General features: G+C 39.6%; 1 protein-coding gene across 2 annotated transcripts in view; it reads left to right on the forward strand.

Moving 5' to 3' along the window:
* Positions 1-24,794, forward strand: part of NR3C2 (nuclear receptor subfamily 3 group C member 2) — a 366,877-nt gene that overhangs the window by 157,838 nt on the left and 184,245 nt on the right. For both annotated transcript variants that reach the window (XR_009701136.1, XM_061192560.1), the window contains exon 3: positions 12,576-12,715. Coding sequence is in view for 1 of the 2 variants with exons in the window: in XM_061192560.1 (XP_061048543.1) it covers positions 12,576-12,715 (140 nt within the window). In the remaining variant the exon portion in view is untranslated. The remainder of the gene's footprint in view (positions 1-12,575; positions 12,716-24,794) is intronic.

Raw genomic sequence — 24,794 nt, forward strand, 5'->3', positions numbered from 1 at the left:
GGACATTGTCATTAATGTCATTAATTTATAGATTTTGGAATGAGCCTCTCTAAACCTATCACATGTAAATTATTGAAATAATGAAGGCTACCCCTTTATCCCATGTGAAAAAAACTTAGTATAAGGCAGGTGGGATAGAGGGCGCCAGTTGCAAAACCTCTGTGATCTTACACGCGAGTCTTGCATAGCAGCGGTCATAACTGAATTGAGTTGAGTTGGCAAATCAGAGGGCCATATCAGTGGCGATGAAAATCATTATTTCGAGAATTTAAGAAAAACAACTCAGGGAAAAAGCAGTTTGGCGTTTGGACTCATTAATTAAATTTATAGAAAGAAGCCATATTCTGTTGCTCAGAAAGGCCATGATGAAGCATGTTTTCCATCAACTTCTTTAAAATGTGATAAACAAAAAACACGCTGAAATCAGTAATTTTCTAAATAACTCAGGTTCAAGATCCACAGCTAGGTCCAGTGTCCATTACTGCTCAGAGTCTCAGGCCATCCGTATCAGCATCTAAGTCTGCATCGTAACATAAGGATAGTTAATGTTCAGGAGGAAAAGTTAAATCATGTTTAATATTTATATTATGTTTCTTTTTTTCCACAATTTTTATTTGTTCTTTAATTTTTATTTTATATTGGAGTGTAGTTGATTTATAATGTGTTAATTTCAGGTGTACAGAAAAGTGATTCCGTTGTACATATACATATATCCATTCTTTTCCAGATTCTTTTCCCATATAGATTGTTACAGAATATTGAGCAGAATTCCCTGTATTATACAGTAGGTCCTTGTTCATTGTCTATTTTATATACAGGAATGTGTATATGTTAATCCCAAACTCCTAATGTATCCCTCCGCCACACCTTTCCCCTTCGGTAACTATAAGTTTGTTTTCAAAGTCTGTGAGTCTCTTTCTGTTTATAGTATGTTTCAAAAGCAAAGTCACTGTAATTAAAAACACTCAAGCAAGCATTTTGTGGTAATCTTCTTAAAACATAATTTATACACTCAAGCAAGTATTTAGAGGTAGTCTTCTTCCAACATACTTTATAAAGTACTGTCCAACAGATCGTGTGATAAGTTTATGATTCCTTCCAAGGGGATTCTAAATAACTAACACTCACACATGCCAGTGCTTACAGAGGTAAAATAAAATGTGGAGGCATTTTTTTAGCACATATATTTGGTCATCGTATTAGCAACCACTGATTGGCATATATGTGCTCAGTAAATGTTTCTGGAGATGATTTGATGTTAGATCTTTTTTAGAGACTTTGCATGTGCTCAAATTACCAGGTAGTAGTTTTATGACAAAGACAACTTCACTGAATATGGAAACTTATTAATAGAGAAGATGGGGAGTGCCTTTCACTTCAATATGGCTTATATATGCATCTTAATATATGCAGAAAAAACAACCATTGCTAAAGTCAACAGTGTCAACAGTGACCACAGCCCAGTGGTCCACCTTTAGTCTTGCTCTCTTGGTGGCATATGACACTGTTGGTCCCCCATTCCTGATCTCCTCCCGTTGATTCCAAGACTCTGCATCATCTTGCCTTCCTGCCTCTTTCTTCCTCAGGTTTGTTAGCAAGTTCTTTCCCTGCCTAACCAGAAATGTGAGTTTTCTGTAGATTTCCATCGGTGACCTTCTTTTCTCCTCATTTCACCTTTTGCCGGGGTGAACTCATTCATTGTTCTAAGAATAAAATTGAGAGTCCTTGCTCTCTAAGAGTGACCTACCTCTTAAGTGATGTTCCAAACTTTCTCTTGCTGAACCTGTTTTTCCTGCTCCCCCTATTCAGTGGTCCTTAGTTTTCTTTCAGTTCTTCAGACCTTTTGTTCTCATCATCCGTATTGTACATATTAACAGTTGTCATCAGTCACTTCGTGTCCTCCAACATGGTAGATCTTTGTACCTCACTTCATTTTCCATGTCACCTTTTCAGTTGTCTATCAGGTGTTTCAACTCACTGTCCTAGAATCGTCTCTAACCACTGAATCTGGTGTTAGAGACTCATGATTTGGGCCTTTTTCCATGCTTGTCAGCGTATAACTCATTGAGTTCTGGATCCCAATGCATTTGCCCCTGTCTGGACGTTTTTCTTGGTCCAGCTCATTTTCACCTTGCCCCATTTCTTCGTGAAGCTTTCCTTCAACCCAACTGCAAGTTATTGGACTCTATGAATTCTTTATTTTTAGCCATGGATGACTCCTATCACACAGTGACTTTAATATTTACCAATCCGCATGTCTTACCTACCCTGCTCGATTATAAACTTATTGAGAGTAGAAGTCATTTGTTATCTTTGTGTTCTCAGAAGGACTTCCACACAGCTGGTGTGGAAGTCACTTGATGAAAATGATTCATTGACAGTACAGTGGCCAGTAATTACATTTGACTCTTTGTTTTGTTAGAAAATACATTTTCATCTAGATTTAAATATTTTTGCCTATTTTCCAAAAAAATAGATTTTGCATATTTTCATCAAGTAGGAATTTGTCTAGCCATAGTTGAAGGAGAAAAAGTTACTTGAATGTCCTTCTAGCATAGATCTTTATTTTTAAAATGAAATTTTACACATCCTAGGCTAGGCTTAGCATGTGATCCAAAATATTCCTACCTTTTTTTCCTTCTAGATCTCTGTCAGGATATGTTCCTACTGTGCTGAAGCTATGCTCTGTTGATTATAATTTTAAGTCTTTTATGGAAAAATTGCATTCACTTAAATTAAATTCAAAGTATAGAAAATACTTACTAAACAGAGCCACTCTAATAAGTATTACTAATCATATAAATTATTGTAAAAACAAACAAACAGAAAGGTAAATTGGAAAAGACTAATCAGCCATTTGGGGGCTTTAATTTTTATTTTCCAAGCTAGTTATGTCCTTGAAGTTTCTGTGTCAGGTAGCTTTATCTATAATTTTATTCATACATCTGAGATTGAAAGATGTGTACCAATTATTTAATTCCTGTCTGTGGTGCATTATGAATTGTGGCTTAAGAGGAGGAATTTTATTTAGTGGTAAATCATCCCCCAAAACATTAATGATTCACTTATCATCAAAAATAATAATACCACCAAAGAAAATATACCACAAGAATCACTCCCAAATATTCCCCCTAAATAGTGGGAAAACTAAAATGGGATATCTCATGTTAAAAATTGTGACTCAAAAAGGAAATAGTCAGCAAAAGGGGTTTTTTGCCTCATTTATGTGTGGGTGAAAGTAAGGATTTTAGTAAACTAGTAGTCAAAGGTGATTTGTTTTTGAAATGTATTTTTTGTATATTGAGTGTTCTCCAAATTCTTAGGTTTCTTAAATTTAGTGTTCTTTATATAAAAGTATATATTTGGATCTCAGTGATTGTTTATCCTAATGATCTAATGTGGCTGTTCCCAACCTACATGCTACAGTCACCAGAGGAACCAGAATTCTTAAAAGAGATTCTCAAATCCATATTCACACAGAATATTGCCTAAACAGTAAATAAACAATATGGCTGTTGCTGTACCACTCTCTTATACTATATTTTTAAAAACCTTTTTTTCTGCTGCTAACCAATGTTATACATGCTTATATAAATTTAAAGCAGTACAGAAAAATATGCTATAGAAAAGTAGAATTATCTTTAGTTCTACTACTATGCCAGTCACTATTAAGTGTTGTAGGGACTTCCCTGGTGGTGCAGTGGTTAAGAATCTGCCTGCCAATGCAGGGGACACGGGTTCGAGCCCTGGTCCGGGAAGATCCCACATGCCGCGGAGCAACTAAGCCCGTGTGCCACAACTACTGAGCCTGCGCTCTAGAGCCTGCGAGCCACAACTACTGAGCCTGCGCGCCAGAGCCCATGAGCCACAACTACTGAAGCCCACCCGCCTAGAGCCTGTGCTCCACAACAAGAGAAGCCACCGCAATGAGAAGCCCACACACTGCAACGAAGAGTAGCCCCCACTCACCGCAACTAGAAGCCCGTGCACATCAACGAAGACCCAGCGCAGCCAAAAATAAACAAACTAATAAATGAATTTTTTAAAAAAAGAGTTGTAGATCCAACAATAATGTTGATTCATAATAGCCAGAATTTAAATAGCTCTGAATATGTGTCAGACACTGTTGTATGTGCTCTTAAATATATTGAGTAATTCAGCCATAAGAAAGAATGAAATAATGCCATTTGCAGCAACATGGATGGACCTAGAGATTATCATACTAAGTGAAGTAAGTCAGGCAGAGAAAGACAAATACCATATATCATGTATATGTGGAATCTAAAATATGTCACAAATGAACTTTTTTACAAAACAGAAATAGACTCACAGACATAGAGAACAAACATATGGTTACCAAAGGGGAAAGGGAGTGGGGGAGGGAGAAATTAGGAGTTTGGGATTAGCAGATGCAAACTACTATATGTAAAATAAACAGCAAGGTCCTACTGTATAGCACAGGGAACCATATTCAATATCCTGTAATAAACCTTAATGGAAAAGAAAAAAATATTTTGATAACTGTGTTACAATAAAAATTGGATTCCTTTAAAATATATCTATATATATATATATGTATGTATGTATGTATTGACTAATTTAATCTATAAGAACCCTATAAGTTAGGACTTTTGTTATCACTCCTTAACAGATGACAAAGTGGGCCCAGAAAGGTTAAATAAGACTGATATATGTTTGCTCCCAGTTTTTCCTATGGATAGACTATCATTTAATATTATTGCTATTGTATTATTTACAAAAATAGGAACATACCATGCTGATACTGTTTTACCACTGTCGGGTCCAAAACAAACTCCCCTGAACTGCCAAACTGCTCTTCATTCCACTATGAAAATATAAATAGCACCACCATACAATTTTTCTGCAAGTCCGGTGGGTACTATCTACTTAAAAAACGAAGAGGCCATTTCTCACTGTCTTCACTACTTTAAGCTAAATCCAAGCTCTGTCATCTCCTGCCTGGATAATTGCTGGAGCCCACGTGGCTGGTCTCCCCACTTCCAACATCACCCACTCCTGTAGTCCATTCTCCAGGCAACAGCCAAAGTCAGATTTTTAAATGTCGTGCAGATCGTATTACCCTTCTGCTTAAAACATCTCAATATTCACATCACTCGTGATGGCACTTAAACTGGCACCCTGAGTCATCACCACAGCCCTTGAGACCCATGTAGTCTCTCTCTGTCCTCTTGGCCCACACATCCTACCTCCTCCCTTCTCTCCTGCCTCCTTTCAGCTACTCGTTTGCCCTCGTTTCCATCTCTGGAACGTATCATGTTCATTCCTGCCTGAGGGACTTTGCACTTGCTCTTCCCTTTGTTGGCATCTTCACATGGCTGGCTACTTTGTCCTTTCAGTCTCGCCAGAGATGCCTTCCCAGGCTACCTTTCTAAAGAATCCTAACCATCCACTGCCCCAGCCAATCTCGGTCTCTGTCATTTTCTTCACAGCACTTACCACTGTCTGAATTTATTTCCTTACTTCTGTATTGTTGTTCTCTCCTACTATAGTAGAAACTCCATGAGAATAAGGACTTTTTCTTATTCATCTGAGTGCCTAGAAAAGCTGGGGGGTGCTTAGCAGGCTTCCAATGAATAGCTTAATTAATGAAGGATTTAAAACACACCAGCATGTTCAGATAGAAGGATGTTTCCTGAAGTATTGTTTGCATAGGCCTCCAAACTCTCACTCTGCTCTAGATCACTGAATGAATGCTTGATTTGATTGCATGTGGAAAGATTCAACTTTTCAGCAGCTGGTGATGATGGTAGAAGCATCTCTGATTAAGTGGAAGTACAAAAGACAGGTTTGCTTATTGATGTTGAGTGAGCTTGAGAAATGGGACAAACTCCTTGTCATGTGAAGAATTTCTGGTCACTGAATAGTGGATCAATCACTATGGTGTTGTTATGTAATTGTTATAAAGATGGGGAAATAACATAGTAATTCCTGGAACAACATGGTGCATTATAGATTCTCAGCCGAATTTTCCAGTTCAGTCGGTAGAAATCCCTTTTTCTGACACGGCTTCTTATTGCTTCTCCCTAAGCATCCAACTGTTTCGTGGAAAAAGATTGCCCAGTAAGTGTTTTTGATGATTGGTTAGGATATCCCCTCCCAATTGTCACCCAAATCAGCATGAACCTTTGATAAATCTCTTTAGCTCTTCACTGAGTCATTAGAACTATTCTATTTGGTACTGAAAATAGTTGCACCTTCCTTGTGTTTCCTGAAGAGAGACACTTGTCTTTACAAGTGGAAATACAATGCTCACTCATTTCTGCTTTATATAATATTTTAACATTCGTCTAAAACCCTATGAACTACCTTTGTTGATTATAAAATTCTTTCTGTGCATAATATTTCTTTGATTACCAAGACCAAAAATGACCAGTTTGGGTAGTTTTTCCCAACTCGTCGCTGTTAAAATGGTTTTTAGTGGGTAGAATACCATTTGAATGCATACATTTATGCAGAATTTTTAACCAAAATCAGCAAAGACACAATCATATAGATGCAAGAAAGATTTTAAGTGCCATAGGATTAGCTGTTCTAGAAAGAATAAGTTTTTACATGTAGATGTTTTTATGCTTGATCTAGATCAAACAATGGCTATTTACTGTGTATAAGGTGCTGTCTTTAATTTGAGCGTGAAATCCACTTCAAATAAAGCTTGATCATGACAGGGTGTTCCATTTATCTTTTGTGCCCATATTTATCTTAAAGGGATATCTTGAAAAGGATCTTAGAGATGATCTGTTCAACATTCTTATGGTGAGAATTACAGCCCAAAGAGGAGAGGTGATTTTGTTAAGGTTTTACCAGTTAGTGGCTGAGCTAGAACCGGAACCAGGCTTCCTTACTGAGCCCCTGTGCCTGCCTTTACCCCTGCGTGTTTGGGACTCACATCCCATGAAGATGCTTAGATGTTATAAGATGTTAATGGATTATACATACTATAAAGGTGAATTCTTACATCCAAAAATCACTCAATAAGCTTTGTGTTTTGATATAACCCAGAATCTAAGAAGTGAGTTCAAGATCTGCTCCCTTCTCCTCCTTTTCCTCTCCTCCCTCTCCTTGCTTATAAAATATAGTAATGTATTTCCTGAAACCGGACATATACCCTTCCAACCGTGTACCATCTTTCAGTTTCAGAGGTAATCACATGAAAGGGTGTCAGTGGAGACTGGAGTTTTCCTGAGCCGTCCACACTTTGTGGCCTGTCTTCTTTGTTACTAATGCAGACGCTTGTGGGATAGCTCGCTGAGCTTTTGAGGATAGTCTGTCTCCCCGGATGCTTTTTCCCCTCTGTGCAAAGCTAAATGAACCATATAGGAATTGAACCTATAACCTTGGCCTCATTCATTTATCTTCTTTAAAATTGCCTTTTGGAAATTTATGTTCTGCTGTGATGAGATTAAGGTTGTGATTTCATTCATTCAATAAATAGTCCCAGCACCACACTAATGGCAGCAGAGAGCACAGAGAGGCAGAGGACAAGGTCTTTGCCCTCAAGGGATTAGGATAAGTGCACAAATCACGAATGTCAGGGCAGAAGTGATGACCGCTGGGGGAGGGGGGTGAGCAAATCAGGAATTCACGAAAGCGAATCAGAGAAGGGAGAGAGGTGCAACCTGCCGGGAGAACATCAGGGGCCCTTGAAGGATGGACAGGTTTCCCAGGAGTCGGAGCGGCGGTGGTAGGTGTACAGATGGTGGTACCCACAGCACCTCAACAGGGATGTTGCAGTGGGGCGAGCACAAGAGTGAGAGGACCTGTGGGGGCAGGCATGAAGGAAGAGGGACAGGAACGTTATCATTTATGGTGGTGTTGTGTAGGGATGATGGAAGATTTCTGAACTGGGCAGTACTGGAATCAGACCTGTATAACAGGAAACGTCATTTGTCAGCCACTGTAGAATGAACTGGAGTGTTGGGGAAGAACCCTGAGGAAGTGACAAGGGTCTGAACCAGGACTCCCAACAGGGTGAAGAGAAGTGATGGGAGACGGTCAAGCCTGGACAAGCGGGACTTGGTAACTGACTAGATGTGATAGTGAAGGTTTGAACCTGGGTGCCTAGCAGATGGCAGTACCCTTCCAGAAGCCAGTAGACCATAGAGGCTGGGAAGTTATGTAAAGGAAGTGAACCCATGAAATTGGAACACTGGGGAGAGGTTGGAGCTGGATATAAAGATTCGGGAAGTCATTCACCAGGAGAGCTGTTTGAGCTGGGAGAGTGGATAAGATCATTAAGGGATAAAGTGTAGAAATGAGAAAAAAAGATGGCCAAAGGTAGAACGCCAAAGAAAATCTACACTGGTGATTAAGACAATGAGAAAGAGCCTGAGAAATAGAGAATGAGCTCGGTACACTGTTACAGAAACCGAAGAAGCAGAGGGCTGCCGAGAGACTCGTAGAGGCAAGTGTGCTCCCTTGTCATTGAGAGATGTTAGTGAACAAGAAGGAAAAATAATCCACCTTTGCTTTAATTTTGTCATTGAGCCAAATTACTGTTTTAATTGGGATTTCACAATGCATCTTTTTGATGCTATGCTTTCACTTTGACTTCTCTGCATTCGGTTCCACTACATACTTTTCACTCTCAAGACGGTTAAAAACCAATCACATTCTTATATGTAAGGAATGCAGTAGGAGTTCAAAACTGATGAAAAGGCCAGTCATCTGAGATCACTCATTTATCCCAAGTGTTAATCGGGAGCCTAATATGTACCAGGGACTATGCCATGCCCTGGGGACATGGTGGCAAATAACACAGAAGCAAATCCAGGCCCCTATTGAGTTTACCTTCTTGTGTGGATGAAGCAAACAATAAACAGACTAAAGAAGGAAAATACACAGCATGTTTGCTGGTGACATGCGCTAGGGAGGAAAATAAAGCAGAAGGGGAAGGGGGTTTGGCAGAAGGGGTGTTTTCAGTAGAGGAGGCAGAAAAGGCCTGACTGAGAAAGTGACATTTGGATGACACCCTGAAGGGAGGTGGGGGTGTGGGGTTGTATAGATATCTGGGTGAACAGGTGGCAGCACGTGCAAAGGCCCCGAGGTGGGAGCACGCCTGGTGTGTTTGAGGTCTGGCAAGGATGCCAGTGTTGCTGAAGGGCAGCAAGCAAGAGAGAAAGGTTAGTAAAGTCTCAGGGGCCACATTGGGGCCCTGTGGTCATAGGTTGACTTCGGCTTTTCCTCTGAGCGTGAGGGAAAGCCCTTGGATGGTTTTGAGCAAAGGAATGAATAAGGATCATTCTAGCTACAGGGGAAGGAAGGGGGCAAGGAGAAACAGGAAGATGAGCGAGCAGGCTTCCACACATCCTGGGAAGAGATGTTGATGGCTTGGACTAGAGTGGTCCCAGAGGAGGTATGGGAAGTGATCAGAATCTGGGTGTTTTTTGAGGGTAAAGTAAATAGAATTGAACAGATTGAGAATGAAACTAGAGAGAAGGAAGAGTCAGGGATGAGTCCAAGTTGCTGTATTGGTCTGCTAGGGCTCCATAACAAAGTACCACAAATGGGTGGCTTCAGCAACAGAAATATATTGTTTCATGGTTCTGTAGGCTTGGCCAAGTTTAACGTGTCAGCTGAGTTAGTTCCTTCTGAAGGCTGTGAGGGAGAATCTGTTCCATCCCTCTCTCCTAGCTTCTGGCGGTTTCTTGGCCGTCTTTGGCGTTCCTTGACTTGTAAGAGTATCACTCTCTTCATCTTCACACAGCATTCTCTCTGTGTGTGTCTGTGTCCTAATTTCCTCTTTTTAATAAGAACCCCAATCATATTGGATTAGGGATGACCCTTCTCCAAAATGACCTCATCTTAACTAATCATATCTGCTATGAACATATTTCCAAATAAGATTACACTCTGATGGAAACCTAAAAATAAAATTACCGTATGATCCAGCAATCCCACTCCTGGGCACATACCCGGACAAAACTATAATTCAAAAAGATACATGCACCCCCTATGTTCGTAGCAGTACTATTCACAATAGCCAAAACATGGAAACAACCAAAATGTCCATTGACAGATGAATGGATGAAGAAGATGCGGTACATATCCACAATGGAATACTACTCAGCCATAAAAAAGAACGAATTAATGCCATTTGCAGCAACATGGATGCAACTAGAGATTATCATACTAAGTGAAGTAAGTCAGAAAGAGAAAGACAAATACCACATGATATCACTTATACGTGGCATCTATAATATGACACAAATGAACCTATCTATGAAGCAGAAACAGACTCACAGACATAGAGAACAAACTCACGGTCGCCAAGGGGGAGGTGGGGTGGGGGAGGGATGGACTGGGAGTCTGGGGTTAGTAGATGCAAACTATTTTATATGGAATGGTCGGACAACAGGGTCCTACTAAATAGCACAGGGAGGTGTATTCAATATCCTGGGATAAACCATAATGGAAAAGAATATAAAAAAGAATGTGTGTGTGCATATATAGATATAGATATTTATATATATATATAAAACTGAGTCACTTTGCTGTACAACAGAAATTAACACAACATTGTAAATCAACTGTACTTCAGTTTTAAAAAAAAGATCACCCTCTGATGTCCTAGGGGCTAGGACTTCAACATTGGAATTGGAAGTGGGGAGAAGGACACGATTCAGCCCATAGCAGTTGCCATTGACTGAGCCAAGGAAAGTGTGTTTGGATAGAAGAAGAGGAGAGTTCCAAAGACTAAAGTTAAGAGACTCTTCAGTTTGAGGACCAAGACCAAGGCTCACAAAAATGTTAAATACAAATCCCGTGTATGCTTGCAGTTGTAAAAAAGCACTTACATGTTAATGATGGTTTTTAAGTTGTATTCTAATTGTTTATGCAATCATGGTATTTTCCTGTGAAGCGTAAGAGAGTCAGAGTATGGATTGAGCTTTACTGGCCAATATGCTGAAGAAGTTACTGGTGCTGAAATGGAATGTTTTGAATGCCATAAAGAAGTCAAAGGACGCTAATAAAAATAACGAAGAGCACTTTTCTCAGAAGGAGAAACAACTTTGGAGAACATTGTTTCAGCCCTTGATTTAAGAAGTCATTTTTCTAGAAAGTCAGTCATGATGCAGTGCTCAGAGCAGCTGCATAGTTTGTTCCTTCATCTGTTTTCGGTGAGAGTGTAGTTAAAACATATAAAATCAATTAAAAAAAAATCATGAAGGCAATAGTATCACATTTAGCTAATTTGAAAAACAGAGAAATCATCACCGTAACATAACCATTCTAGCTTTTTGATATGTTTTCTTTGAGTTTTTATGTTCCTGCTGTTTTACAATGGAGACAAAAGCTAGGACAACAAGGTGATGGTGCTGACATACAAAAAATCTACCCAATGTTTTCTGAACATGTTCAGTTCGAATTTCTCTCACATTCCAGCCTGCTTGCTCTGCCCCTGTCTTTGTCTGGCTACCATCTAGTCGTGCTTCAAAACTCAGCTCAGCTGTCACCTTTGGGGAAGGCTGCTGACTGGTATATTCCGAGCTTTCCCAGTACGGAAGGCTGAGCCTACAATGTGCCGCCATATTACCCCGCACCTAAGCACATACCATAATGCTGCATGTCTCCACCAACTTTGAGGACAAGGACTGAGCAGTCTATATTTATTTCCTCAGTACCTTGCACAGGACCTGTGGGTAGATATTCAATAAGTGCATGTGGGCTAGGAATGAAAAAAAAAAAATAGAATTCTTTGCCTGCTTGGCACACATTGGTCACTGAACTATGAGACCTTATTTGAATTTAAAACAATTTTGTTCAGATTGCACCATAAACCGGCACGGGAATATGTAATATAGCTTGAGAAAAGTCTCCTTAAAAAGTATTCATGTAGATTGTTGCTTAAAAGGTTAAATTTGTCCCTAAAAACTGCACCCTTCAGTTTCTTACCATGAAAGGTACCTGAGATAGTTACCATATATGGCTTGTTTTTAGTATTGACTGTGCCCCTTTAAATTAGTAAGCAAAATGAAGCAATTTGAACATACCTATGTAAGGTAACATGGGAGAAGATGCAGGAGCTTGGAGGAGTAAAATTGCTGACAATAGAGACAAGAATTATTTTAATTTTAATTTGTGGATTGTTTTGGAGAGGGGAGAGTTTTTTTTATCTGGCATAAGTTGAGATATAATCTGAGTCCGAGTGAAGAGAGTTGAGAAGTATTGTAATAGCCCTTTGATGCCAAAAATACTTCTGTGATGACTCGGCTCAAGATTTCTCTCCTCCCTGTTCACCTAGAATGCAAATAATATTTTTTGGTAAACGTTCTCAAAAACAGGAAGAGGAAGAGAAAAGTTTATATGGGATTATTTATGATTTCTTAGTACTGAGAAGAGACTTTGCTATAGAGAATTCTTGATACATTACTCCCCTCATAGGGTTTTGCCTTCATTTCCTAAGTCACTCGGGATGGGACCATATTGAATTCATTGATGGAATCAAGATGATTGACAGATATTGAGCTAAGCTGTACAGCATGTCAAATGTGCCACTACACTGTAGTTATTTAAATCTTGATTTCTTTCCCCAGCTCTACTTTACGAAGTGTTTCCACTGGATCCTCAAGACCTTCCAAAATATGTTTGGTGTGTGGGGATGAGGCTTCAGGATGTCACTATGGTGTAGTGACCTGTGGCAGCTGCAAAGTGTTCTTCAAAAGAGCAGTGGAAGGTAAATGTTCATGTGGGTGTTCCTTTTACACATTTTCTTTCCTGGTGTGTAGTTTACTTGCACGGTTAACTCGATAACATTATTGGGAAATAATTCAAAAATGTCCTTAGTTTTGGATGTAATCTGTCCTTAGTTTTGGATGTAATCTGTCAGTGATAAATAGTAATAATGCCTTGTCTAAAAACCACTTGGAGATTCTCCACCGAGCAATATTTAATGGCCAAAATTCGAAATTGTGGATTAAGAGCAACCAGTCAGAAAGACCGGTTGTTTTGGTTGTTGGTTTGTCTCAGTTTTTTTTTCACTTAGACTTATCAAAATCATTCTATGTCACCATAAATTTAATTTGCATGATCAGAAAGAGCGTTTTTTAAAGCACGTCTGCCTTGTCTATGTTTCTGTATAAATATATGTGTTTGTGGCAAGTTAAGACATTGATATCAGGATCGTGTGTGTAACTTAAGTTGTGTTCCTTACAGAATAATGTCATTTAACAGCTGCTTGAGATTCCAGGTCCCCATTTGAGTCCTACCTTCGTTCCTACTGAAAGTTTCCAAACCAGTACATTAAATGAAAAATTGGACTGAGATTCTTTAAGTTTATGTAGTCTAGCTTTTGCTTCTGTCCAAGTAATTGTACTTCCTAAGGAGAAATGGTCTTTTCATTTGTTTCTGCCTTTCTCCAGCTTCACTTCCAAGCAATTTAGGCCTGATGGTTTTATTAATGTTGATTACTATGACTGGTCAAAGTGTAGAATTTTTTGCTATCAGGAGAAGTGTTGTGTAATTGACACTTATTCTCGCTAAGGAGTTCAGCATTAAGATTCCTGCAGGTGTATTTCTCAGGACATTTTTCTGAGAGATGAATTGGTGTTTCAGAGACTTAAGCATAAATGACTTGAATGTTTGTTTTGCTGATGACCACAAGGAAATGTCTTTATTTCTGGGATGAAAAAAGCTGACCAAGTAGTTAATTTCTGTGTTTCTGAGATTGATTCTGCATTATTTAATTGATAGTACATGATTTTCCATTATTTACACTATTAATTATTTAATAGTCCCCAAACCCAGCATTGAATTGGTAATAGGAGTTCCATATTTTTTTCTCGGGGTATGAGCTCTTGGTTACAGGTGACAGAAAATTCAACACAAACTGGCTTCAGCACCAATGGAAATTCATTGGCCCACATAACTGGAAAGTCCTCGTGTGGGCATGGCTTTGGGCAAGCCATGGTCTTAAGCCAGGTCATTCTCATTCAATCTCATTCTCTCCATCGCTTGACTTTCCTCTGGCTCTGTTCTCATGCAGTTTCTCTCGTGAGAAGAAAAGAGGTTTTCTGTTCCCAGGGGTTGTTATAAAAGCCCCCAATTGAATCTCCATAGACTGAACTTGACTCACATTGGCCCCCTCCAGACCAATCACCATGGCTGGGGGGAGCAGTGATCTGATAGGTTGGTTCTGACTGGAGTCGGCCAACCTGAACAACCTAGACCAACTGTGGGAATGAGCATTTCCTGGAGAAAAAGGTGAGTCCTGTTACCAGAAGGCTGATTTCCAGAAAATGGGGGAAAGAAGTATGTATAGTACTGAAATCAATTTAATTTTTTAAGATTGTCTTCTCCGCCACCCTCTTCTTTCTTTCCTTAACTCTGTGATTGACTCAGTAGAAGATAAATAGGTAAGATATACCTCTGGCATCTTCTAATGCCGCTTTGTACCTTCCAACATGAGGGCTCCCCTCCTAGGCTCACTAATTGGTGAACAAAGGTGATAAGTAAAAATAAAGCAGTGAGAGAAGGACATTTAGAGAGGGTGCCTCTGTATGGCCCTACCTATGGGTCAGCATTCACATCAGAACCCATGTTATGGCTATTTTTATAAAATCTGCCCTTCTCTGCAAAAAACGGTTTTCTAGATGTTTTTGTTGTTTTAAGTAGTTTCTCTGGAAGTAGCTAAGGAAAGAATTGGTTTTGCAACTGAGGTGCATATAAACATGAAAAAGCCTAAATGTCTGTACGTCTTTTTCTTTCATTGAAAAGCTGATCAGTAATGGATAATGAACCTTGACAAGTGCCTTTTAAGACTTTTATTAATATAGCTTATTTCCTATTTATTTGGGAATTAGAATTTTAGCACCCACCTGTGTGAAACAAGGCTATAAATTTTAAATATAAACTTCATGAGAGTAATGACTTGTTTTTGTTTTGTAATTTGTATTTGCTTACTGTTTTATCATGTGTGTATGTGTGAAAGAAATAGGACTATCTCTGTATCAGAACTTTTTGATTTAATAAGAAATTATTTAAAAAATATTTTATGTAATTAGAGGCACTAATTTCACAAAATTATGGTATATGGATGTTATTTTTATTCCCCTTTTACAGATGAAGAAATTTGGGATCAGACCCAATTCATCTATTTGGAATCATAAGGCCAAACTTAGACCATATTAAAGTCTTATGACTCCAAACCTAGACCCAACCTAAGGCCTCATAAATCTAAATCTCATAATCTATTCTTTCCATTTTCCATAATTCTCAAGTTCATGAAAATCCTGCTCTATATGTCATTGTTTATGCCTGCTCAGTAATAATAAGGGCAGTGATGTAAACATTGAGAAGACAGTGTGGTGCCCTTAGTGTGTGTCTCTGCGTGTGTGTCACTGTGTGTGTACATACACACACATATACAAACATGTATGTGTGTTTTTATATTTGAATATTTACTAAGGTTGTTTTCTGGTTTTAACCTTAAGCTCCTCCTCAGATTACATATACAGAGGCTTCTAAGCAGCTGCAGGTAGCAGAGTCCTTTAAAGTCGAAAGGAACTAACAACATCAGGGCAGAACTGGAAATGACCACTAAAGAGAGGACAGGGGGAAAATCACAGCAGTCTGAGCTTCAAGCTTGTTGGCTTCAGGCTTTTATGCCCTAGTGCACCCCACTCCAATGCTTGGTCTGATAGTGTAGTGGTGACTACATAGGGAGACTGCACATCATTTGTTTTAAGTGTATATTATGTTCTCTGTGTCCTGTCTAATGGGATGTATAGATGTGCTTATTTCTTCTTCTTAAACATTTAATATAAAAACACTTAGGCGTCTCATCCAGAATACCTTTTTTGTCAATAATGTCGGTTTAGAGCCGTATTACTGTACCTTACAATGGAAGCTTATCGTTTTATTTTTAAATTTGAATTGCTTATTTGCCTTGAAGGTTTGTCAGGACCTTTCTGTCTTGAGAAAAAGAATAAGCCTATATGCACACGCACATGCACACATACACATATATATATTTTAAGTTGGGTTCTCCCTAGTGGTGGAAAGTGGACTGGCTTTAGGGTCAGAAGACTTGGTTTAATTTCCAGCTCTGCCACTCACTAGGTGTAAGATTATGGCAAGTTATTTAACTTACTTGGGCGTCAGTTTCTTTATATATAAATGGAAATGGTAGTATTGCCTTACCTGTTGCTATGAAAAATTACATGAAAGCAAAATGTATTTGCAGATTTTATAAATCGTAAAGTGGCATCAAAATATTAGACCTTGACTTTAGGAACAACTGCTGAAGTTCTTTGGCCACGTCTGTACACAGAGATCATGTAAATGATTCGGTAAAGTTGTACTGTTAGGTCTTCATTTTTTCTTCATTACATCTTCATTTTTCCTGTAGTACATTATTTTGCCCATTGAACTGCCCTTTGAGGTTGTAAGATCCTTCTAGACTAGCAGTTCTCAAAGTTTCAAAGGATGTCAGGGTCAGGGGTGAGGGGGTAGAAGGCCTGCCGACATTTCCTTGAGGGACTTTTCCACATTTTCCACCGTGGACTGAACCACCAAGATTGATTCCCGTAACGAACCTTCATAGCTGACTGTGGCATCCACCTTTGGGAGTTGCACAGTAGAGAAAATATTGAGAGATGCCAACTGGACTTTTAGCTCCCCTGTTCGATGCCTTTAGGGCAGGACAGGGTCTTACTCTAGAACCTAGCAACACCGCAGATATTTAGTAGCCACTAAATAAATGTTTGAATGTACATATCAATGTACCTATGTGGCATAAGAGCATTCCAAGTTAATGACTTCCCCCTCAAACCAGTAAATTAGCAACGAAACTGGCCCAAGAATTTACGCAGGCCTTTTGATGTCTAACCCGCAACTTCTAATTCTACTCTGAGTTTTTACTATCTCAGTCTCTTTCCAACTGTAAATTCCCATTGGTTTCATCTTGTGTGTATTTTACTTTGTGATCCCTCAATGAACAGAGCTGACTACATTCAGCAGGCTATTTTATAACCTAATTTCCTTTCTGGCTACTCAGTATACAGCAGTATCTGGAAGACACAGCCACCGCAAATCACTGAAGAGTTACAGGGCTGTGAAAGAAGAAGAGAGTTCACTATAATGTCAAGTTAGCTGGATTTATATTTTTGTAAGCAGACCTGTTAGGCTAAAGAGTCCATATCTTGGTATGGCCAGCCAAATCATATGATGTCTATTTCGACACTCAGACATTTCCCTTAAGTAAGAGACTTATAAATCTATTTCCTGAAATGAAACGGCTTTAAAAGGTCTAACTGTAGATTAATCTCAGGAGTCCTCAAATATGCAGCATTTAAGGTACCCAAACCTGGATACATGCACCTCATTCCTTTCACGTGTACTTCACAGCATATAGGTGAGAAATGTTTCAATTCATAGACTGATTATCCTATGGGGGAAAATGTTTTTAAGGACATGTAATGGTTGACTAATAGTTAATTTTTTTCACTTTTCTAAATTGAATGAGTAAACTGAACAGGTCCAGAGGAAAGTGTGTCTCACCATGTCATGGGCTCATGTTATCCCCATTAATGCTGTGTGTGCTCTTGAGCAAGAGGGACCAGCAGGCAAGAGTGTGAGTAAGTGTGAGGTGTGGGGGGCTGGATGATGGACCGTGCAATTATGCCGCAAAACAGAGCATTTAAATTGAATGGGCACAAGCTAGATCAGGATGGTCTTACATAGTAATTGAAATATAGCTATCCCCTTTTAATTGGCAATATAAAATTAAGGAAATGATAAAACAAGGAAATAACACCTGCTTATTAGATGTCTTCAGGTCACAATATGTGTGATGCAGCCCTCCGTGTCCCTGTGGGCCACGTACAGGAAGCTAATGTACATCAGAGGGCATCGTCCCTCCTACAAAACTGCTGAGTCAGAGATAGGAAACCAAGGACTCTTCTGGCTTAGTTTTCTCACGAAACACTTTAAGGATTAAGTCTTTTTTTCCCTTTACCAAAAATTGGGAACAAGGTAACCTGATTCTTTCCAACTACTTCCTGTAAGCGCTTAAATAAATACCTACCCAGTAGATCATATCTAGGATTTTTATGAACACTCCTTTCCTCCTTATATAAACCCAAGGCTTTTGTGTTAATTGCAAATGTTTGCCCAGATTTTTTTATATCCCTTCAGTTGGTTGCCATGGGAACATACAGAGCCATGACATTTAGGCCAATCTGGAAGGTCAAGGAAGCTTCTTAAAGAATTGACCCCCAAACTGAATCTTGAAAGATTAGGATTGGCAATGCTGAGGGGGAGTAAGGACAGGCTGTCTGCACAGGGCACCAAAAGCAATTTCGTGTTACCTCTATGGACGTGTGAGATGCAAGGAGATAGAAGTGGAGGCTGATGTGCAGATTGGGTCCAGGTCCTGGACTCTAAGGAGGGGCCTGAATTTATCCTTGGGCAAAACAGAACCTCTGAATGTTTTCATACAGCAGAATGGTAAGCTCAGGTTCGCATTTAATATCTGGCTGTAGGGAGGTATGCTTATTTAAAGAGAGACAGTTCCGGTGGCTCTTTTAAGTCATTTCGGTGAGAGATGACCGGAGATAGAACTAGACCAGCAGCGTTAGGGATAAAGAGGAGGGGACAGCTAACAAGACTATCTGGGAAGTAACATTGGTGGGTCTGTATTGGAGGTAAGGAAACAAAGATCTGGGATGTTTCCACAGGTTCGGCTGCTGGTACCCTTTGCTGAGACTGGAGACGCTGGAGTGGGAGCAGCTTTGGGGGCATGGGAGGCAAAGGTCATTCATTCACCAAACATATTCAATATCCACTAAATGGCAGACACTATTCTTGGCATACCTAGGGACTTCCTGGATGAAGAAAGTGAACAAAACATACAAAGATCCTTGCCATGGTGGAGATTACATTCTAGTGAGAGGTAGTGGAGAGATTAAACATACTAAATGAGTTATTTGTGTAACATGGAAAGTTGATAGGTGCTCTGGAAAACAAGCACTGCCAGGATAAAGGGGGTTGGAATGAAATTCCTTTTAGGACAATGAGTTTGAAATGTCCATAGAACATTCAGATGTGTCTAACAGGAAGTTGGATGTGTGATTCTAAAGCTTGGGGAATAGGGAAAGATGGAAAATAACTATTTTAGAATCATCATCCATGAAAGTAGATGCATTTGCCCAAGAAATGGGTATTTAGAGAGACAAGGAATAAGCCAAGGTTAGAACCTTAGAGAGCATAAATCTAGGACGTTGTGTGTGTGTATATATGTGTGTGTGTGTGTGTGTGTGTGTGTGTTACACATGTGTGAATAATTTTTCTCTCTCTCTCCTCCAAGTTGTACACAGAAAAGTCTTAGTTACTTGGTCTCTGGTTCTTCCAAGTTTAGATGAACTTCAGACATTATTGCATCTGTGGAACTTTCAATCCCAGTTTTTGCTCTTTATTAATCATTAATCTTGATTTTCTTTTAATCTTAGCCAGTCCATAGCCCACAACCAAACATGGTAGCGAGGAAATTTGATTTGCTAACCCGGGCAGAGCTAATGTCACACAGGTAGCAGATGCTCAAGCCACATTTGTTGATCGATAACTATTTAAGTATATGTATGGGGTTCCCCCTTGTTTCTGTCACTGTTTCTCTGAGGTCAAAACTATGTTGAAGTGATTTATTAGAAAATGATTTGGAGTAGGGACATGTAGGCCAAAAGTAAATTAGTGTTATCCAAAGAGAACTTCTTGTTGCTTAAAATTTTAAACGAAGGTGCACTTCACATAGCAAATTTGAAAAGTATAAATTAGAAGCACAGTAAGTAATTTTCAGGTATTCCCCGTGTCTGTGCCTCTGTTTGCAGCCCATCTTGTTCCAGAAAAGAATCCAAAGCAACTCACAGCTTTCCATGAGGTAAAATGAAATTTCTCATAAGTGAAATGAAAAACAGGACAAAGGCAAGATGAGAGCAAGAAAGAGAACATAGAGCCAGGAAAGGGGATAGTATAGAGAAATATGCCCTTTGGCCTTGGCAGACACCGGCCACCTACTTGGCTTTCTAGGCCCCAGCCCACAGACAGTGGTGAGTCACCTGATGTACGATGTTCTTAACAACTAGATTAGGGAATTGCCTGTTTAGAAGAAAATTTTCATGAGCTGCTTTGGTTGTAATGTGCCTATTCTTTTCATGTGAATTATAACCTGAAATTTAAAAAAATAACTCTCCCATTGGTATTAATGGGATCGTTTGGTTTATCTTAAGGAGCAGTGTGAGAAACATGCTTTATTCTGTCAACCACCTTCTCCTATAATCATCGCTGTTATTTATGGAGCAGTTACTCCATGCCAGGCAGGCACTGTGCCAAGCACTCCATGTTTTATCTCATTTTTTCCTCATAACTGCCGTCTTAAAGCTGAAAGTTTTGTGAGTTTTGCAAGGCAATATCTTTAAACCTGAACCCTCTAAGCAATTGTTGTAACAAGGAAAACAGTGACTATTTTTCTTTAACAAGGCTTAATGGTATGATCCTTCCACTCTTAAAATTAATAGCAATAGCAATAAACATTTGAGTACTTATTTTGTGCACATTATCCTAAGAACTTTATTGTGTTTTATCATTTTAATCCTCATGATAATCCTATGAAATAGGTCCGATTATTCAATTATTATCTGTCCTCATGTTAGCAATCAGTCATCTGAGGCATGTAAGAGTTGAGTTAGTCAGTCCAAGGTCACCCAGATCGAAGGAAGTGGCAGGGCGGGGATTTGAACCCGGGAAGTCCAGGCATTCTGACTCTGTATATTCAGCACATAAGCTCTACTGCCTCTCACAGAGTTATATCAGATCCCAACTATTTTTACCCCTCAAAAAGTAGGGCAACATCCCTGGCTTGAGAACACTTATGAAGAGCCCATTGTAATTTAACAGTTTTCCCGCTATACTCTAAATAATTAACTCCTAGCCATTCCAAGTTGAAGCTCTCATTTGAATTTCTGTTGCCCTAATGGGAAAGAAATTGGGTAGTCTCTAATTTTTTCTTAAGGAATGAACTCCCTATGTTTAAAAATTACCATTACCATTCTAAAGTACATCTTTAACATCTTGATATTAATCTAAGGTTTGATGGAAATTTTTTATCTTCCTGTGTTTCATTTCCTGTGTGTGATAAAAATTAGACAGAGCCTATCAGGCTCAGAGAAGCATTGCGAGCAGGACCTTCGTCCTCCAAAGCTGAAAGCCCCAAACTCTTCAGCCCTGATGCCTGGCAGCTCAGAAACAGACCCGAGAGCCAGAGGACGCAGGGCTGCCCTCCCAGAACTTGCGCCCATGATGTCATTAGGATTGTACCGCTTACGTGATTCTGTCCCCTTGAGAATGATTTGACACCGAAAACGAAAATTGCTAAATTGATTGCAGTCAGTGCCAAAAACAGAGCCCTGGAAGATAGGGAGGATGAGGAGGCATTTAGGCATTAAGGTGGAGGCGGGTGGTGGAGGGATGGAAAGATGGGGGCTTGAACCTGAGTCTGCTCTGTTGAGCAGGCCCCGTTCGGTGAGGGCCTGGTCCACGCCCAGAGGTGGAGGAGGCGACTGAACAAAGACACTGGGGCCAAACAAAGGCCCTCATTTTGCAGTGAGAAATCTCAGCCCTTCTTAAACACAGCGAGTCTTTTTTGAGGAAAAAAATCAACACAGGGGTATAGGCAGCGTTGTCCCTTGGTGTCTGTGCAGTGGCTCATGGCAGGTACCACCTAGCGGAAGAGAAGATGACTGGGATGGGATTGTGGATGATGGAAAGTAGAAAGGGCCTGACTTAGGATGGAATTGGTGCAACTGAACAGAAGGCCTGATTTGAGAGGTGAGAAGGAAGAACGGGCAAGACCTGATGGTGGATTAGTTCTGGGGGATAATGGAGAATCTGATGGAGACTTGGGAGGAAACACTTTGAGAATAGAGAGGATGAGAGGAATTTAAAAACTGTTGAGAGCGACTTCCCTGGTGGTCCAGTGGTTGAGAATCCGCCTTCCAAGGCAGGATACGCGAGTTCGATCCCTGGTCGGGGAACTAAGATCCCACATGCCGCGGGGCAACTAAACCCGCGTGCTGCAACTACAGAGGCCACGTGCTCCGGAACCCATGTGCCACAACAAGAGAGAAGTCCATGCACCGCAGTGAAAGATCCCACATGCCACAACTAAGACCTGATGCAGCCAAATAAATAAATAAATAAATATTTTTAAAAAAAAAAAACAAACTTGAGATTGGCTCACCCAAAGAGATAAAGCAGTCTCTGTGAAAAAGCAGAGACTAAATTCTGAAAACGTTCATTTTCTTTTAACCTGGATATATTTTCTGGCACATTTTAAAATAAAAGAAGTGCGTTAACTACTTATAAGGTAGTTTGGCAGATCGGCTTAGTTTTAGGCAACAGATGTCAGTGGCTGCTTTGGCTGTTTGATGCAGAACATGGGAAGTTATGAAATGAAATTGAAAGCCAAGTGAAGGTGCTGGGCCCACAGCACCAATGAAACAGCCCCGCAGGGCATGGTGGATCGTTGGGGAGACGTGTCATCATTACTGCCCATGTTAGAGGTACTAAATGATGTTAACAGCTCATGACACTGTAGGAAACCACAACATGAAGCTAATTTTTTTTTTTTTTTTTTTTTACCATTTTAACCATTTTTAAGGGTACAGTTCAGTGGCATTAAGTACATTATTGTGCAACTATCACCACCATCCATCTCCAGAATTTTCTCACCTTCCCAAACTCCATACAAAAACTCCCCAATACCACTTCTCCCAGCCTTTGGGAACTCTCATTCTACTTTTTATCTCTATAAATTTGACTATTCTAGGTATCTCATATAAATGGAATCATACAATATTTGTCCTTTTGTGTCCAGCTTATTTCTCTTAGCTTAACGTCTTCAAGCTTCAGAAAAATTGTATAGCAAAACAAAACAAAACAAAAAAAACCGCATGTTTCAAGTCTCCAAAATTTTTGCTGTAATTTTTTGCTTTTTAAAGACAGACATATCCAGTGTAGTGATTTTTTTCTTTTACCCTTATTCCTTGGTATCTTCATTCACTGCCCATCCTGACCTCTTAGATCAGAAAGAGAGAAAGCCTGATGATGATTTCTGTAGAGATAAGCAGGTACCTGTAACATACACACATAAGCACACACACACTTTTAGAGCTCTGCTCCACTTCACCCTGTCACCCAGTGATCGGCGTTCTGAGGAGAGGGGAAAACCTTGAACGTCAGCAAGAAGACTCCAAAACCACTTGAAATGATCGTGAAAGCATCTGTGCACATGCTCACATTCTCTGTCTCACACTCACACACCTCCCTCCAGTATCAGAGACCAAATCCACCTCTAGATAAGAGCAGGTTGACACCAAGGAATGAAGCTTACCTGTCTCAAGCAATGGAGCTCGTTTCCATTTGCCCTCAGGTTGGCCCTATTTGAAGCTCTTTCATCAATGCCAGCGCTTGGAATTTGTTGACCGTAACATTACATTTACAGAAGCATCATCTTCCTGTCTGTGCTGTGTTGCTAATTAACAGTGAACTCTTCTACCCCACAAAGCAAAACATGATCCCTAAGGAGGAGTGACAAATGTATTTTCTCCTTACAGGTATAAGACTAAAGGCTCCATTAAATCACTGGTCTTTGACAACCTAATGCAGCTTTACAAAAAGGTTCTGTTTATTTTTCTAATGGTAAAACCACAAAATAAAGCAAATGAAATAAAACAAAAGATTAAAGAATCAAAATGTAGAGGGGCATCATAACTGTGAACAAGAATTGAAAAGTCACTTTTAGCAAATAAGTTGAGGAATAGATGGGATGAGGTTTTCAGGAAGTTTAATAGAAATTCACACTTACAGCACTGTAGATGAGTCCACACTCATTCAATTCTATTTGTTTCAGCAGAATCAAAACTATATAATTTGGCGGGGGTGGGGGGACACAAATACCTCCTCCTCCCTCCTAATCCCTCCTTTTATTTTATTTTCTTCTTCAATTTGGAAGGAAGAACCAGGGCTAGAGTTTGGAGATTCACACCATCCTCTTAGAAGCCATACTGACCAGTTAATGTTTTAGTGAAAGGCTCCTTGAAAATTATCCAGCAGTTTAAGCACTTACTGTGAGAGTGCTCCGGTAAGAAGCTGTATAATAAAGCATCACCAGCACAGATTCCAGAGTCATCTTTATGTTGAGGTATAGCGTGAGTAGAGAGAGATTTGGCCTTGGGGTCAGACAACCTGGCCTTGGGTCCAGAATGACACTGCCCACTCTGAGACTTTGAGCAAATAATTGAAGTTCTGTTTTCTCTTCTGTAAGAAAATAAATCTTAAAAGTATCTGCCCTACCCATCTCTCAGAGTTAGGAGGATAAAAATTAGTACATGTATGTTGAAACTGCTTTAGAAATAATAAAGGGTTACTTTACAAACGCTACATTTAAAAATGAATATTCCCCTTCTTAGGAAGTAATTGAATCAATAACTCATGGTTCTCAATAAAATGTAGAATATTTAAATTCTAGCTACTTTCTGTATGTGCTAAATATTTGCCTTGAAGGAAAAAAAAAAACAGTAAAAATTAAAGAGTATCTCACTTTAGGCAAGACTTAGAGGTTTGACTTCTTGTTTAGGAAGGTTTAGGTGGGTCCACATTGTTCATGAGGATTGCACCCAAGGGCCACAGTGGGGAAACCTTTGTATATATTTAAGATCAGGATTTAAATTTAATCTTCCTGAATACAGAATCATAAAAAGAAC

The sequence above is a fragment of the Eubalaena glacialis genome, chromosome 5 (assembly GCF_028564815.1).
Source record: "Eubalaena glacialis isolate mEubGla1 chromosome 5, mEubGla1.1.hap2.+ XY, whole genome shotgun sequence".
NCBI lineage: Eukaryota > Metazoa > Chordata > Mammalia > Artiodactyla > Balaenidae > Eubalaena > Eubalaena glacialis.